The sequence below is a fragment of the Doryrhamphus excisus genome, linkage group LG8, assembly GCF_037039965.1.
Source record: "Doryrhamphus excisus strain RoL-2023G ecotype Guam linkage group LG8, RoL_Dexc_Guam_v1.1, whole genome shotgun sequence".
NCBI classification, from domain to species: domain Eukaryota; kingdom Metazoa; phylum Chordata; class Actinopteri; order Syngnathiformes; family Syngnathidae; genus Doryrhamphus; species Doryrhamphus excisus.
Genome location: NC_136364.1, coordinates 8,504,319 through 8,522,268, shown reverse-complemented (window position 1 = coordinate 8,522,268; position 17,950 = coordinate 8,504,319). Strand labels below are relative to the sequence as shown.

Here is a 17,950-nt window from a genome sequence, read left to right as displayed (position 1 = left end):
GCAACGAGGGGAGGGGCGGGAAGGACGTTCCCGCATTCACCCTCGCTCCACGTCTCCTTCTGTGTCGATGCTTTTGTTGGCGCAGAGAAGAGAAAGTTGAAAAAGTGCTTTTTCTTTTTTGCTATTATGGTGACACATGTGAGGGGCTCAAGCATTGAGTGGGTGCATTGAACAGGAAAAGAACACGGCGCTGAATAAAATCAGTCAGTGAACGCAACAAGATGCTTCATCCTCAACACAAGAAAAGCCGCGTGTCAGACGAGCACGATATTGTCAACGCTCCCTAACATTTACACCCAATACATCGAAGACTTTGTCTCGCTCTGTCCCAGACTGAAAAAGCTGGACTTTTGTCTGCATGGAGTAGTAGGCCGCATTGGGAAAAAAATCAGAGATATCGAGAATAAAGTCGTGAATTTATGACAATTTATGATAAAGTTCGAAATTAAAATTTATGTGAATAACTTCATTCATTCACAAGAAAAAGTGCTGAATTTAATTCCTTTTTTTAATTGAAATAATCTAATAAAATAAATAATAATAATAATCTAATAAAATAAATGAAATTAAATTAATAATTAAATAAATTAAGTCGTAAATTTACTTTATTGTCATAATATTCTGACTTTTTTCCTCGTAAATTTATGGGAATGTTGCAAATTTACAAGAATGATAAGTATTGTCATAATATTCATTCAGTCATTCATTCATTCATTTTCTACCGCTGGAGCCTATCCCAGTTGTCTTGGGGTGGCGGGGTACACCATGGACTAGTCGCCAGCCAATCACAGGGCACACAACCATTCACACTCACATTCATACCTTTGGACAATTTGGAGTCGCCAATTAACCTAGCATGTTTTTGGAATGTGGGAGGAAACCGGAGTACCCGGAGAAAACCCACGCATGCACGGGGAGAACATGCAAACTCCACACAGGGATGGCCGAGGGTGGGATTGAACTCAGGTCTCTAAGCTGTGAGGCCTGCGCGCTAACCACTCATTCGCCATGCAACCCTCTTGTCAAGTTACTCTTTTCATACATTTTTGACTTTTCTCTCATAAATTTAACAACAAATCTATGACTTTATTCTTGTAATATTCCGACTTCCTCGTCAGAAATGTACTACTTTATTCCTGTAAAACTACGACTTTATTGTTGAAATTTCAGATTTTTTTTTTCCTCAATGTGTCCCTAATACTCCATCGTAATCACAGCCAAAACACCTGTGAGGGCCTGAGTTCATCAAATCCTGGATTGTTGGCATACAGGAAATGTGATGACATCACGATGTGGAGGGTTTGGACCGGCAGCGCCCAGAAAAACTGCAATAATAGTCCATCATGAAGAGACCCAACAGGAGGGACACAAACACCCTCATTGTGAGCAACACCTGTGCAGACACACAGGAGGCGCGGCGGTCATTCACAGAGTTGGTTGGAGGGGGAAAAAAACGTCTGCTGAAAACGTGACGCAAGGTCTTTGCAGGCGGAATGTTGTTTGGTTTTCCATGATGCAATGTCCCCCAGCGGGGAGACAAAACTGTCTTTCCGCGACACCTTCTTATACGCACACTGGCCAGCCATGTATTTGACATAAGTGAGCCCCAACACTGGAATTGTCTGAATATTTGACCAGAACCTCTTCCTGCAGTCCCACTATGACAATAAATCACCTTGGAAGGATATTACTCATCATTACACGCCTCATTAACGGGAGATAAATAAACTCTCGCTGCGGCTGAGGCTATAAGCGGCAAGCAGCATTTGAGCTCAAAGCCAGACTTGAGTCCACGTCCGAGACCGCAGCAGCTCGGGGAAACATTGTGGGCGGAGCTTAGCTTCCTTTATAGGGCATCTCATTGACACACTGTGGAAATGGGCAAAGGGTCAGTAAACACAACACTACCCTCAAAACAACATTCATTCATTCATTCATTTTCTATCGGTTTTCCTCACGAGGGTCGCGGGGGTGCTGGAGCCTATCCCAGGGCGAGAGGCGGGGTACACCCTGGACTGATCACCAGCCAATCACAGGGCACATATAGACAAACAACCATTCACACTCACATTCATACCTTGGAGTCGCCAATTAACCTAGCATGTTTTTGGAATGTGGGAGGAAACCGGAGTACCCGGAGAAAACCCACGCATGCACAGGGAGAACATGCAAACTCCACACAGAGAGATGACCGAGGGTGGAATTGAACCCTGGTCTCCTAGCTGTGAGGTCTGCGCGCTAACCACTCGACCGTCGTGCCGCCCCCTCAAAACAACAGGTAGGCAAAAAATAACTACCACGGCCACTCCCTCCAACGCTACTATATTTGGATTTGTATCCAGTGCCTGACTAAAATCACTCCTATATTAATTTTAAACACACAAAAATATTATTGACTTTATCCTCCGATGTTTATCTTCCCTCATTATTTCTCCCGTCCGAGCGCACAGATCCTCGCTGATCTCTCTCCCGACATTCCAGGAGAAATTACGGAATCAACAGGCATGAAATTCATTTCTCACATGGCTGCCTCCGCGCCTCCTAATCATAACCTGCACTGACAATTCAATCCTGCACTCCAGCGCCTCCTTGCTCCTCCCTCCTTGGCTCCCGCCCTCCTTGCAGCCTCACCCAGGCGCCACCTCATTAGCCCCCGACACACAACAATTAACAATGACAAGTATAATTACAGTAATGGCCGTAACAGACCAAGTGACCCGCTTCTTCTCTACAAGTTCACCCTGTAGACTGGAGGGTGGGGGCGGGGGGTGTGGGGGTGTTTGGGGAGCGGATGTGGCGTATGAAAAAACTCGCTAATGGCTGCTGGGGGCTGGTGATTAGCCTGCGTGGAACCGGGATGGCCGGGGTCCAGCTTGGTCCCCCCCCCCCGCCCCGGGGAAGCGCGTTTTACAGCAGGGGTCGGGTCCACAAAAGCTTAAATGCGCCTGCTGCCTCCGCATGGACGTGATGGATGGAGGCAGGTAAACGACCCAACTGGAGTCATGGATGATTGCAGCAATTTAGCCGCAGCGCTGCCAAGATGTCCGCATTCCAGCATCGTAGCTCACCAAGCGGGCTAATCCCCCCCAGTCAGGGACCACTAGTCAGGGATGTGTGTGTGTGTTGGGGGGGGGCGTTTTTATTATGTGTTGGGTAATAGGAGTGTAAAGGTGACTATAGGGGTGTTATTTAATATTTAGAGAGCTCTAATGTTGAAAAGCATTTTGATATTGTCCATACAGCTTTTGTATCTCTTTTCTTCTTTTATTACGTCTACTATATTGGATCATAGGAGTGTAAATGTGAACAGGTTTTGTGCGTCTTATTTTCTCTTCCAATGTCTACTATATTGGGTAATGCCTAGAGGGCTCTAATCTGTATTTTTATAAGGTCTTAAACAGGTTTAAATACAACAACATTACATTTATAAAGGGAATATTTTTGTAGTTAGCATATAGAAAACCTGTATACAACCTTGTAAATATGTTTTTTAACATTATTATAGCCCTCTAGACATGAAATAACCCCCCTATAGTCGCCTTTACACTGCTATTACACAATATAGTAAGACATAATAAGAGAAAATAAAATATATGTAAGTCTTGTTCTGGTGTGTGTTGCTGTGAATGTGCAAGACGCTGAGTGTGGGGCCGACAGGAAGTGACGTCGGGGGTTCAGAGTTGAGTTTTAGCTTGGCATAGGTTACAGCCGCAACAGTAGCCTGTGTTAGGGATGACTGTGCCTGTTGTGAGAGCATTCAAACCTGCCATGAAGGCTGGTGCTTGTGTGTCTCACCCGACATTACAGTAGTACATCACTGACACTTAGTGACCAGTGTACAATACTAGACATGACATAACATCCCTATAGTCACCTTTAGACCCCTATTACCCATTATATTAGAGAGTAAATATGACATATGTAATATAGACTAACACATATTAGCATAGGGAGAGTTCATCATTGTTTTTTACTTTTTTTTACTTCCTGTTCTGTACAGTACTTCCTTTGGTGGCTATTGTCTCTTCAGTGTAACAGCTAGTGACAAGAAGTGCTCACAAATGAAATATTTGGAGAAAAGGTTGTTACCCGTAGAAACTTGTTTTCTGGAGTTGATCTTGACGCTTATTAAGTGTATTTTGATGGCACATTAATGCTGATCTGATAGATTTTCCTGCTGCTGAGGTCAAAGGCTGAACAAACAAGCAGATTGAAGAAGACAATAAAGCGCCATTAAAGGCATGGCGCTCTCTTAACTTGTGAGCTGTGCTCACGTCACACAATGGTGCTCTGCTCTCTGGCAGCACTGCACTGAAGGCCCCTCGCTCCCTGGATTGATGCCGATTGTTTGGGAATGACTCGGACCACACAAGGAGAGCGGCGGGGGGAAGTGGAGTACAAGAAGAAGAAGAAGAGGGGAGATGATGGCAGCGAGAGAAACGCTCATTTACCTCCATCCTGCTTTGACTTGATGACTATCCTTTACCAAGACGCTGTGTACTTAAATTTGCAACATATTTATCTAATTTAAATGCATTTATTATTTATACAGAGCAGTGATTCGAAATCTAGATCTGTTTTTGAGACTGTAGTGGTGCAACCGTGTCAGTATAGCAAAGAACTAAGGAGTCAACCGCTGATGACATCATAGAGGGCGCGACGGAGCTGACTTTCGCTTCCTCTTTATATATGTGTAGCAAGCTAACAGGATGCTAGCGTGAGTTAATTTCCACAAAGTAGGATTCTTTATTTATAAAAAAAATAGTTTGGCAGTTAGAGCATAGAAAACTTACTAAATATGCTTTTTAACATTATTAGAGCCCTCTAAACATGAGATAACACCCCTACAGTCACATTTGCACGCCTATTGCACAAATTAGTAGGCATAATAGCAAAAAGTAAGACCCATGTGAGCATCCTTGATTTTGTTCTTTATTTACACTGTACAGTACTTCCTGCAGTAACATTACTGACACCTAGTACTGGTGTAGAATACAGCATCTTTGGATGTGTCTTCTGAATGCCTAACAGTACATTTTATATACTGATTAATTTAACCATTTTTATGCTGGAGAACATTGTGAAATTTGCTTTAAAATGTCAAATTTGTAGTAATAATAGGCCTATAAAGGCCTACACTATTGTAAATTATATTAGAATTGCATACTATTTGGATATAAATGTTTTTTGTTATTGTTTTTATGTGTGTTTTCTACTTGCATTTTTGTTATTTTCTGCATGTATTCTATGCGGTAGTGTGCATGCAAAATCTTTTATGGAGGGGGTGAGTAGTGGGTCGTGTGGGAGGTCTGATAGTAAGCATGGGGGACGCTCGGGGAGGGACAGCATGAGGACAAGCATCAATCCCAATCGCTGGCTTCAATTAGCGCAGCGTCCCAAACTGAGTCAGTGAGAGCTGTTTCTAATATTTTCAAACGCTGGTGTTTGCTAAATCAGGTCATCAAAATATTACAAACAGCTCTCAGTGTGATGCAGTGCAGTTGTAGCCCCCGCCCCTGTACACAAACACAGCCCCACACTGCTGGCTGAAGTCACTGCCAAGAAAAAGACAGGGGGCGGGGTAGGAGGCGGAGCTGAGCATCCACTTGGTCGGGCTGTTTATTTAATATTAAGTCAGCGGGGTCAGCCACAGCTTATAAAACTCTCTCAACATACACTGTATACCCCCCCATGAAGATATATATATATATATATATACACACACACACACACAGTACATGCACGAACACACACTCCAACATGCTGATGCATGACTTAAGCAGGATGATGTAACTTTTATGTGTTTCATGTTGTCAGGTGTTTGGCATTGCCACAATACACACTTTATGCAGGCAGGCGGGGGAAACAAAGAATGCACCTATTTGGTAACCTCAGTGGGGGGGCTCACACTTTATTATAATGTAACGTTATTTTTATAATAAGAGAATAATGTTATTAAAACTAATAATAATAATAACTGGAAAATTCCCCTGGAAATTTTGATGGTCATGCAACCTGTGCTATGAACCTCGAGCCTGGTGTCTGCTGTGCCACGCCACCGAGCAATGCCGTGCGTACATTACTTGAGGAATTGAGCAAAAAAGCTAACATGCTAACTGCACGGTAGCTTCTAGCAAGGTGGCAGTCTATAGCAAAAACGTCAAGGCGGTGCTACAATATCCCTGCATCATGCCATGTCTGTATTAGGCTTTAGACGTGAGGAATACAGCTAAAATGTTAACATGCTAAAAGTTAGCATGCTAGCACCAAAAGTGCAGAGAAAGCATCCCTACATCATGTCTTGTAGTATATATGTATATAGGCCTTTAAACAGGAGTAAAATAGCCAACATTCCAAAATAACTGTTAGCATGCTGACACCTAGCACTAAGTTCCGAAAGTACCAAGACAGTTCCATAGTGTCCAAACATCAAACATCATCAATTCCATAATGTCCCTACGTCATGCCATGTGTGTATTTGCCCTTTGACATGACTAAATTAACTAAAATGCTAACATGCTAACAGATATCATGCCAGCACCTAGCAAGAGAGCCTCAAGGACCGAAAGTGGCAAGGCTGTCCTATAACGTCCCTGCATCATACCATGTGTGTATTTGCCTTTAGACATGAGTAAATTAGTAAATAATGAGAAAAAATGCGAACATGCTAACAGTTAGCATGGTCTAAGCAAGAAAGCAACAAGTCCCAAAAGTGTTACAGCAGTCCTATAGTGTTCCTACATCATTTCTTCTATTATGTCTACTGTATTGGTAACAAGAGTGCAAAGGTGACTATAGGGGTGTTATTTCATGTCTAGAGCACTCTAATAATGTTAAAACCCGTATTTAGAAGGTCAAAAACAGGTTTTGTCTTATACGTATGTTGTGCTTTTATTATGTCAAATATTTTGGGTAGTGTAAAGGTGACTATAGGGGTGTTATTTCATGTTTAGCAAGCTCTAATAATGTTTAAAAAAACAGATATCAAAGATTGTTAACAGGGTTTGTATGTCTTGTTTTCTTTGATTATGTCTACTATATTGAGTAGTAGGAGTGTACAGGTGACCATAGGGGTGTTTTTTCATGTTTAGAAAGCTCTAATAATGTTAAAAACTTCTGACTGTCCAGTCTCTACTTCGGAATCCAACACACACTGTATGTTAAAAGATGACATTTTAAAAAGATACATAGTGATATGAAGATACTAGCGGCACAAACACGGGAGTGTGACCAACTACAGCGGAGGCGGACCGTTTTCACAGGAACCACGAAATTCAAGGAAATACAGCTGAATAGGTGCAGATTATGGAAGATCTAGAAAGCTTTCTGTGCTGGTTATCATTTATAGCTGCACTATAGGAGTCCACAACTCAATACAAAGGGATGAAAAATTTGCATAATAGGTCCCCTTTAATACAAATGAACCTAATACATTTTAAGAAAATAGTATTTAAGATGTTTATGAGATTTTAAGAGAATTTTAGACACTTTTTGCCATGGATTTTCCATCACTATTTAATCCTTGTGTGAAAAATGATGTTATCATCTTAACAACCTCAGTAGGAAAGTTCAGAGCAGCGTGAAGGCGACAGATATGGATTTGTCTTTGAGATGGGGGTTGTGGGGGGGTGCTGTGCTCTGCAGGAGATACTCATGCTGCATCCACAGCCCCGGACTGGAAGGCTCCGTGGCAACCTCTGGGGTCAGGGGCCAATGGGAAGGTTGCTTTTATCTGCTAATGAGGTCGATAGTTGGGGTGGGGTGGGGTTGGGGGGGTGGCCTTATGAATGGCTGCCAAGTGACGCCGGTGCCATCTTCACTCATCTGAGCTTCACTCACGCTTCACTCATCTGACACCCCCCCCCCCCCTCATCTTTGAAGGGTGTCATGATTGACGAACTTTATGCTTCCCTTTGTGACTCTCTCGCGCAGCAGATGGTGCTCTTGTTTTTGTCCTATATTTAAGCGACAGGGACATTCATTTTCTACTATTTATCCTCACGAGGGTCGCGGCACGAGGTACACCCTGGACTGGTGGCCAGCCAATCACAGGGCACATATAGACAAACAACCATTCACACTCACATTCATACCTATGGACAATTTGGATTCGCCAATTAACCTAGCATGTTTTTGGAATGTAGGAGGAAACCGGAGTACCCGGAGAAAACCCATGCATGCACAGGGAGAACATGCAAACTCCACACAAAGATGGCAGAGAGTGGAATTGAACTCGAGTCTCATAGCTGTGTGGCCTGCGCGCTATCCACTTTTTCCGCTGTGCAGCCGCACAGGATCCATTCGACTAAAAATCAATGTGTATCAATGTTCCTGCCAGCTCTCCCTGTCCTTTCCGCAAATAGGTCTGCCTAGCAACAGGTGGTGGATCACATGACCAGACAAAAGATTCTTTAAGATTCACGTGTGCAGTTTTGTAATCAATGTTGCCCTTTGTTTTTTTTTCTTTCCATATTAAACTTTTTTATGTTGTGATATGCTATCAATCAAAAGTTTAGAGACACTTTCTCCTTCAAGAGCTTTTTCTATCTAATTAGTGCGTCAGTCTCCTTGGGTGGATTCAGCACACCACGGCCCCCACCCTGCACACGCCCCCTGTCATGTCGTCGGAGTGAGAAAGAAGTCCATTAAGTGTGCTTTAGTGCCAGTGTCATGCGGCCTTCTTTGTGCACTGCTGACATTCCCTGAATAGGAATCCGAATTTGCTCCCCCCTTTCCTTCCCAGACACCCCCCCCCCCCGATCGATGGTTAGTGTGGGAGTGTGAGGGGTGGAGGGTGGGTGTGGATGCGGATTGTGAGGCTTCTGCTGCCACATGTCTGCGTCTTTGTGTGCACGCCCGCCGTGTTTGTTTAGCCCCTCGTCACAGCGCCGCCTCACACGACGCCTAGGCCGCATGCTAACTAGCGGTGAGGGGAGAGGGCTGGTTGCCGGACGGGGGGGGGCTTTTGTTGATTTCCTGTTGTTAAAAATGAAAATTTATTCATATCAGGGTCTGTTAGTTGGGCCTTGAGTGCCGTAGATGAGTATGAACCAACAGTGCCCGTTAAAGAAGTAATAAGGAACTATTGTTGTTGTTGGGCTGCAAAAAAGGGGCACCATTGATTACAAAACTGCTGGGAGTGTGAATGGTTGTTTGTCTATATGTGCCCTGTGATTGGCTGGCGACCAGTCCAGGGTGTACCGCGCCCGAAGACCGCACCTGTAACCCGGTAGAAAATGAATGAATGAATGTTGTTGTTGTTGTTTTTGACTCCAGGGCTCCCCCTTCAGGTGTGGAGTCTAACTGACTGTCTAACGCGTTATTGAACGAAGGCAAAGACGCCAAGGGCAAAAAGCTACAGCTAAAAAGATACTGTAGCAATGAATGAACAAGTCGTGTCCAGCCTGGTCCAACGGGTGTTACATGCTAAGAAAGTAGTCAGGAGCCCAGTCCAGTACATTATTATTACATAGTGTGGTTTTAAATTGGGAGAACAAAAAAATTCCATTCCATTCCTAATTAATTAAAAAACTATTATCAAAATAAAAATGTGTATAAAATATACAATAATAATACAAATATTTATAATAAAATATTACAATAACAATACAATCAATTCATTAAGCTCCTTCTTTAAACCAAAACTTAACACCAATTTTCAATTTAAATTAGTAACGTTTGTATTTTTTTATGAATATACAGATATGATCCATCAATATAATGTACTTCTCTTTCATTATGAACAATTTTACAATTACTGTTGCCTGGGATAAATCACATTTCTATGTATTTATTGCTATATTGTACATGTGTTATATTTGTATTATTGTTTTCCAATCCAAACACATCTGTTTTATATTTTATTCTATGTTTTACTTTGTGTAATATTATTACACTTTGTTGGTATGAAGTTGCTAAATATGCTTAATAAAATACTACTTTAGCATGACTGAAGCGCTCCAGTGTGGTTTTTAGGGCGACTGCGTCCAGCAGAGAGCTGTGGCATCTTTGTAGCAGATGCCTGCACACAGTTTCCAAAATAAAGAGTGGTTACTTTGCAGGGATTTTGTAGATATGAAGTCGTGCACATGTTTGGCAGCACACAAAGAACATTAGCCAAAGATAAAAGACAGGTGGTGCCATGAATACGGCCCCCCCCCCACCACCCGCAAAAGGATTAGGACACCCTGGGCCAAAAGCATTCATCATGCAATATTTGCACTCAAACATGTGGAAGCTATATTGGCCTACATTTTCAAAATAAGATGTAAGAAAATGGCAGCTACTTATCGCTGCTGTGCTGACCTTTAAGGTGGGAGGGGTGGAAGGAGGGGTCACAGGTCTTCTGAAGGCCCACAGGAAGCAGGAGGCCACGGAGGTCAGCCATGATTATCGTAGCCCGCTCACCTTGGCGACACAATGAGAAAATCTTTACTCCAACAGGAAGTCTCCCTAATGACAGCCTTCAAGCCCCGCCCCCTCCTGTCTAATGCTCTCACTAAAGATTTAGCGGCGTTCGCTAACTTCAAACCCGCAGCCACGTCAGATGAAGCACAACAATCTGACACTTTATGGACCTTTGCTCTGCAAATGTCTACCATGTTGCTAATTGCGTACATCTGCACGTGGCCTTTTTCATGTTGGCGGCAGCTGCAAAGCGCCGTGGCCCCCGTGTTATCTCAGTCAGGCCCTGCAGGGGGAAAACACAGTAAGAATGAAAATAGTTGGGTGCATTTTGTAAAAAGAAACATGGAATGTCACCACCTGCTTCCTTCCGAGCATCCTTTTGGCCTTGAATGCAGCACAGGTGCTAATCAACAGCAAACAGAATGGAAAGAAGGATGGAAGGATGGATGCATTCGATGTTCAGCTACAATTACAATTACAAGACAAAAATGAAGAAACTTTGGGGATACTTGCTTTTCCATTTACAATACAAACCCTTTTTAAGCTGAATATAAAAAAATAACAAAGCTGAAGAAAACCTACATGATTTCCATTTCAAGCCATAACAGATATTTTTGTTTCCTTGTTTAAAAAATAGGAAAATTAATACATCAATAACATTTAGAGATGCTTGCTTTTCAAGCCAAAGTATGGCAAAGTACCATTTTACAAAAGGTGCTTTTTGACTTTGAACATTGACTTGTGTTCTGCGCATGTTCCATTCGAAAGGATTCTTGTGTGTTTGACAGGAAGTATTGAATTTGGAAAAACATGTCGGCACTGTACATTTTTGGAGCGAGGAGGAAACTAACCATCTCATTAATGTGGTAAAAGACAGAAACACGTTTATGTCCTTTACACACAAGTTCGACCGGTCCCGGGTTATTCATTACACGCCTTAGTGGTGTTGGTTTTGTATACAGGAAGAAATAGAAATGACGCACATTACGTCATGACGTTCTCCGTGCGTCACTGTTTTGTTGGGGATATCCCTATTGTTTATAATACCATATATACAGGATTAACCCTGTTAGCTCAGGCATGTAAAAGGGTTATTGCGAATGTTTCAGAAACCGGAATATTGAATACTGTATGCAAACATAGTGATATTTGGCTAAATATTATTTAGAAATAAATAGGAGATGCAAGTGTAATCAAGAAAAATTGGAAATACGTGCTTTTCAATACAAAACACAAACTTTTGGGGGCTAAATGTAAAAAAAAAAAAAAACCTGCTGAAAATAGAAAATATGTGCTTTTTGAATCCAAAACAAACCTTACATAATTAAAAAAAAGGAAAATATAGAAACACCTGCCTGGAGACAATGTGTTTTTTTGGGGGGTAGGGGGGTAAACATTTAAATAGAATAAAATAAAATAAAAACCATCCAAGTTTTCAATCAACATCAACATGAGCATCTTTCCACGCACGAATCCTGACCCAAAGCATTGCCTTCCTTGTGGTTCTGCCACTTCCACCAATGCTAGCAGGCCAAGCTAACCTTCCTTTCATCCCAAACCTCCAGAGGCTGAAACACAACAACACGACACCTCCGCACGGCTGCTGAGGTATGAATCAGTCCAACACAAGTCAAACGGCGTCTGTGTCGACCTTTTAGCTCCTTGTTGGCCACCTCAGAAGTCCACAGATTGAATTTGGGATCAAAGACATTCACGTTTCGCAGAGGAGGTCGAGAGGGCCGCCTCGTTTTCTGTAATAACAAAAACGCTTCCGGCGCTGACCTTCACTAACCCCCCTCCGTACAGCCCTCTCCTCTAGACTTTGAAGCATGACGGATAGGGAAGAAACTTATTTTCCTTGTACTATATGCACTATTCATCTTCATGGCATTGCATTGTAGCAAACAAATATAAAATTCTAATTTTATTTAAATCAAGTATAAATAATAGTACTTTCCATGATGTTGTCATAAGTGGTGGCAAGGTGCCCCCTTGTGTACAAAAACATAGTTAAAATACAAGAACGTTCATTCATTCACTTCTTCTTTCGGGAAGATTTCCTTAAGTGTCCTATAGTGGAGGTGACCTTGAACGCTGACCTCTCACACAGAGACGGTTGAGCGTCTGTGTCTGAGTCGGCGTCCACCTCACTGTCCGAGTCGGCCGTGGTGGTGGACTCCCAGTGGTCAGAGGAAACATTGCTGGAGCGTCCGCTGTTGAGGTCCAGGGAAGGGCTGGAGGAGGCCCTGTCAGCGACGAGCCCCTCCAGGTGCGCCTGGAAGGTGGAGGTCTGCTGCTCCAGGGACAGGAAGCTCTCCTGGCCCTTGTCAAACTGCCAGGAAAGAGATACGCTTGGGTCTGAGTCCACGGACTACACTGTGGGCTTTGTCTACAGAGCCTACCTGCTCCATGTTGGACTGGAGAAGCACTTCTGGCCACAACGACTCACTGGTTCTGCTGTTGCTGCCAAGACAGGTCAGAGCACGACTGTGACTCCATGTCAGCTCCTGGAGGGGTGGTGGGTGTGGGGGGGGGGGGGGCAACATAGGAGGACGCACATGTCAGCTGGCAGACGACCTTCAGTGGACTGAGGAAAGTTTTACCTGGAGGAGATGTGTGCTGTCTTTCAGGAGCTCCTGGCAGTCATCAAGTTGGCTCCTGTGATGGCTCAGGACTGCAAATAAGGTCTTTGCAGATACATAAAACATTCACATTAGTCATCAACAGCAGGAGACCATGAAACGTCTACAAAGATGTCCAAAACACATATTCCATGACAAATAACATCACTGTCACGTCCAAACACATGTTGGGTTGTTCAAATATGTTGTATGTACTAGATATGCACGATATATATATATATTTTTTTACCAATACAAACAATGTTCAGTTGTCATGTCAACTGAAACAGCAAGCTAGTTGATCTGCGTGGAGCACGTCATTTTTTATTTCACGGCAATTAATATTTTTTCTGGTTGCCTAAAATCTTTGTCGTGTATTTTATTCTGATTATAATCACAATTTATTTTATTTTTCCTGACCGTAGTACAGAGGCTGCACAGTTGTCGTTAGCGAACACGTTTTAATGGCCCCAAACATAGAGACACCGTGAATGAGACACCTCGTGCCAAAAAAAAGAACTACAGCACAGAGACTTCCCACAATGCCATTTTTCTTAAAGGGACAGGCTAGGCCTGTAACGTCCGGGTTAAAAGCAAAAAAACTATCTTGAAACATGTCCAACTAAAAAGTATTGGTAGCGATCGGTGATATCAATTTTTTTAATATATGTAATATATATATATTGTAATATATAATACCTTTATTGTGCAGATTTGGCTCCACGTTTTTATCAAACTTTGAATATGTAAAACATACAGTACAACTACAAAATAAGTATTATTAACATTTCAGACACTGAAAACAAATTATTTGTTCAAATCGATCAACAACAATCCTATATGTGGTATCTACCCCGCAACTCACCTCTGCATCCTTGAGGGTAGACGCCAGGTCCCTGTGGTCTTGCCCTCCCTCTTTAGTGAGCGTGACCCCTGTGTGCAGATCCTCCAGCTGGGCCCAGCGGAACGCCACCTCTTCCTGCAGCTCCTTCACACCAGCCTCAAAATCAGCCTGGACTTGGACCAGCCTCCTTAGGGAGGTGGTCCTACACGGGGGAAGAAGATGTGTTGGAAGAATAGCCAAGAAGAGTCTTCACTGAAGGGGGCGGCGCTTACCTTTGCTGCAGGTAAGTGCGGATGAGTGTCACTTTGTCAGTCAGTACTTGACTTTGGGTCGGGATGCCCAAGACCAGGTCTGCAGGGTCCAGGGTGTTTGATACAGCCTGCAGAGAAGAAGAGTTTGGGTGAGTGATGATGTCAGCCATGACAATAATGACGGTCAGCCATGATGGAACAGCATCATCAGTATAAAGCACCCTCAAATATTATGTACTGTTTAGTCATCATTTTAATTGCTCATTTTTAATAGATTTAAAAATAAAATTATAAGTGTGGAAATAATAAAAATATGAATTAATATATAATATAATAAACTACAAATATTAAAAGAATAAAAATAAAATACAAAATCAAGTGGGAGTACAGAAAGAAAAGAATATGTAAAAAAATTAAGATAAAAATAAATAAATAAATATATATATATATATATATATATATATATATATAAATGGTTAAGCGTAAACACAAATAAAATTTGGAATGAATAACTAATGGAAAATGTTATTACATTAAAATAAGTAAATACTGAAGTCATCTGACATGAAAAAAGTAAATGTGAATTATGCAGTAAAATAATATATAATAATCATAATAATAATTGATTGCCAATAATCAATATTCATTGTTCTAAATGGCATACATGCTTCTACTAAAATCCATTTTTATTGTTACATTTGCTCCTGCATGAAGTAAAACGTCTCAATCTGCAGGATTGCATGTTATTTTCTGCCAGATATATATAATAAATCAATAACAATCATTGAAATAATAAATATTGACTACAATTTTTAAAAACTATTTTTTGCTAGTTAAATTGAAGAAGGCACGTATGATTTATGACCTTTGAACTCAGCTGCCACTGCCCAGATCTCCGGTGGAGGTAAGTGTAGTTGGAATGCATCATTCCACATCAACAGGGCTCTTGTTTTGACATTGAAATGATAAGCACAGAAAGAAAAAACGGAATTTTGAAGGTGTGGCTAACGAGTTGGCTGCCATGGATGAACGAAGGAGGACGACAATGGAAGATAAAAAATGTTCCTGTGTTGCCTCCAGGCTAGCACATGTGTGTGTGATCACCTCTAAAGACTTTCCACGCTTGTGTGCAAACTGCAGGTAGTGTAGTGCCTGAGGCTCTTCTGAATGTTAAGTGTTTTTTTTCATCTCACTTCCAGCCTGGAGAGGAGATCCAACATATTGGGTCCACTGGGATCCGGCGAGGGTTCCTGGAGCACGCTCAGGAGCAGGCTGTCAGCCAGGATGAGGCCCAAGGCTATGTGTTTGTCTGGACTTCTTGACCTGGACACGACATTAGCTACATGGTCTAATCACATCTATGAGACAAAAACATTAAAGAGCAAAGCAGCCTCACCGTTCACACAACACCTCGCTTTTGGTGACGACCTCCTCTTGTAATCTGGGAGCGGTGCCCCCCGATGGGTATGAAGACCTCAGGTAGCGCATCAGCAAGTAGACGCAGCCCCCCAGGGTAGCCCACAGCGAGCACAGCAGGGACAGACTCCAGCAAACGTCCACCAGAGACAGCGCCGCCTCCAGGTGGCACACTGACCACACCGCCGCCGCTGGGAGGAAGGTGCACCATGCTTTTTTACAAGAGGAGGAAGGGAGGAGCCTCCTCCTCCTCTGTGAGGGAGGTGAAGGTGGTGCCTTCTGAAGGTCTGAACTACACACAACATCAAGAATAAAAAAGATGACTCTGCTGGTGCGTTGAAAAATTGAGCTCACTATTTACCGAATAACATTCATCACTAAGACAGGCAAAGCAAGAGAGCTTAATGTTTTGCTCACTATTTGGCAGGGTGACTGTTTGTTACTATTGTGATATGTCGTATTCTACACTGGTCACTAGATAATCAGTAATGCTACATTATTATGTCTACTATAGTGACTAACAGGAGTGTATAGGTGACTATAGGGGTGTTATTTCACATCTAAGGGGCTCTAATAATGTTCAAAAACAGGAACAGTGAGGTCTGGCACCAATACACCACAACAATCAAGACATTACTGTATACATTTCACTTTTGTGTTCATGCCCAAAGTGTGAAATCTCAAACCTCGAGAAAAAAAAACAATATCAGCAAAGTATAAAAGACTAACTGTGATTTGTGGGTTAAATGTATGCAAATGCTGCCCCTTTACAAAGCATTCTGAGAGTACAGACGTCCACCAATAACGCCATAGTTACCCCTATATTATGATTTCTAACATAAATATTAGTCCTAGTTATTATATGTACAAATGCCAAACAGTGATCCGGATCAGCCACAAAATGTGACCAATTCTTCCATATCCCATTTCGGACAATTCCTGAACATTTCATCCAAATCCATTTAGAACTTTTTAAGTTATTTTGAACACAAACTCTGGCAAAAACATAACCTCTGTGTTGTTCTTGGCCGAGGTAAATATCAATGTGGCCCTTTGTTGTTTTTACGTGGTAAACAATCCTTATTGGTATGAAAGAGGCTATGTTGTTGCCATAGCAGCAGCTATAATATTCAAATAAAAGTTGCCTAAATACTGCAACTGTACACCTAAAAACACAATACTTTTTTTCATATTCTGTAAACATGCTTATAATGAATGCTCATCACTGACACTCAATTGCAGTAAATATAATAATTATAATTAATAGTAGTAATTGCCTTACTCTTCCAGTGTGTACGCCGCTTCTTGTGCAAAATCAGCTGGGATAGGCTCTAGCTCACATGTGACCCTGGCCAGAAAAAAAATCAAAGAATCAATGAATGTATTATTATGACACAAAACGGTCTTAATTTGTTTCTATAATTTATCTAATGATTAAACTAAAAATATAACAAACAACTCATAAGTCATCATGACATCAAGTGGTTGCTGGTAGAAGTTGAGTCATAAAAGAAGCATTTCATGAAGAGGAAAGTTACTCAGTCACGTTAGAGTGTGTGTGACAACTCACGTCTCAGCAGCATCTCCTCCCTCCCCCCACCGCCGCCGGAGGGCCCGGTCCAGAGCGGCTCTCACACCGGGACCCGGGCCCCCGTGACCTTCGGGCCTGCCGAGCATCAACCGAGGCATGAGAGCCGAGCAGGTACGCTTTGAGACAAAAAGAGAAACATGCCGAGAGTTCTGCGACTTGTGGAGCTCGTTGAACAGGTCGAGCGCTGGGATTTATTTATCTACTTAAAGGTGCACCGGCCCCGCCCCGCCCCTGCGAGGTGGATGCCGACGACGACGCAAGCAGGCCACTTCCTGCCCCTCTCAATCACTCACATGCAAACGCCGGGGCCGTGATGAGCTCACATTACACATAAGACAATATTACTGCATGTTGAAACTTTATCTAAATGCTCTTAATATTAATATAATATATACAGTATGAACATGCAAAATAGTACGAGCTTTTGTAGGGATTTTAACCTTAGTACAAGAGAAGTCTCCTTTAAACATGTCCACAACAATGAAAAGTGCATATAAAAAAATAGACCTGGATACATTTTACTATAAAAACATACATCTTGTAGTTTGGACACAACATAAAAGGGGAAAAATCTACCCTAAAATGTCAAGCAAATGCAGCAAGAAAACATGACTGCTGTTTTCATTTACCGTCACAGTTATGGTGCACAAAAAAAACTAAACAAAAGTACTGCAGAAATACGTGCGAGATGTCCAAAATAATGACTCAGCAAGATGTCCATGAGGCTCCGCCCCTCCACGTGAGGTCAGTTTGGATAGTAACTTCTATTTGTCACTGGTTGAGATTCTAGCAGCTTGGTGTGATACAACATCGTTCTAAC

The 17,950-nt window shown here is 42.3% G+C and overlaps 1 protein-coding gene and 1 long non-coding RNA gene across 2 annotated transcripts; both read right to left on the bottom strand.

Annotated features, from left to right (window-relative positions):
- Positions 1 to 9,735: 9,735 nt before the first annotated feature.
- Positions 9,736 to 10,814, bottom strand: LOC144894441 (uncharacterized). The gene is made up of 4 exons (XR_013627930.1): positions 10,765 to 10,814; positions 10,618 to 10,690; positions 10,306 to 10,407; positions 9,736 to 10,021 (listed from the first exon to the last, which is right to left on the bottom strand). It is a non-coding gene; the product is annotated as an uncharacterized LOC144894441 (long non-coding RNA).
- Positions 10,815 to 11,011: 197 nt separating this feature from the next.
- Positions 11,012 to 17,941, bottom strand: LOC131134943 (uncharacterized). Its single transcript, XM_078792977.1, has 9 exons — positions 17,906 to 17,941; positions 17,110 to 17,246; positions 15,520 to 15,831; positions 15,317 to 15,446; positions 14,145 to 14,251; positions 13,894 to 14,074; positions 13,011 to 13,094; positions 12,810 to 12,914; positions 11,012 to 12,739 (listed from the first exon to the last, which is right to left on the bottom strand). Exons 1-9 carry the CDS (start codon positions 17,939 to 17,941, stop codon positions 12,443 to 12,445), a joined length of 1,389 nt encoding a protein of 462 aa, XP_078649103.1. The 3' UTR covers positions 11,012 to 12,442.
- Between the last annotated feature and the right edge of the window lie 9 nt (positions 17,942 to 17,950).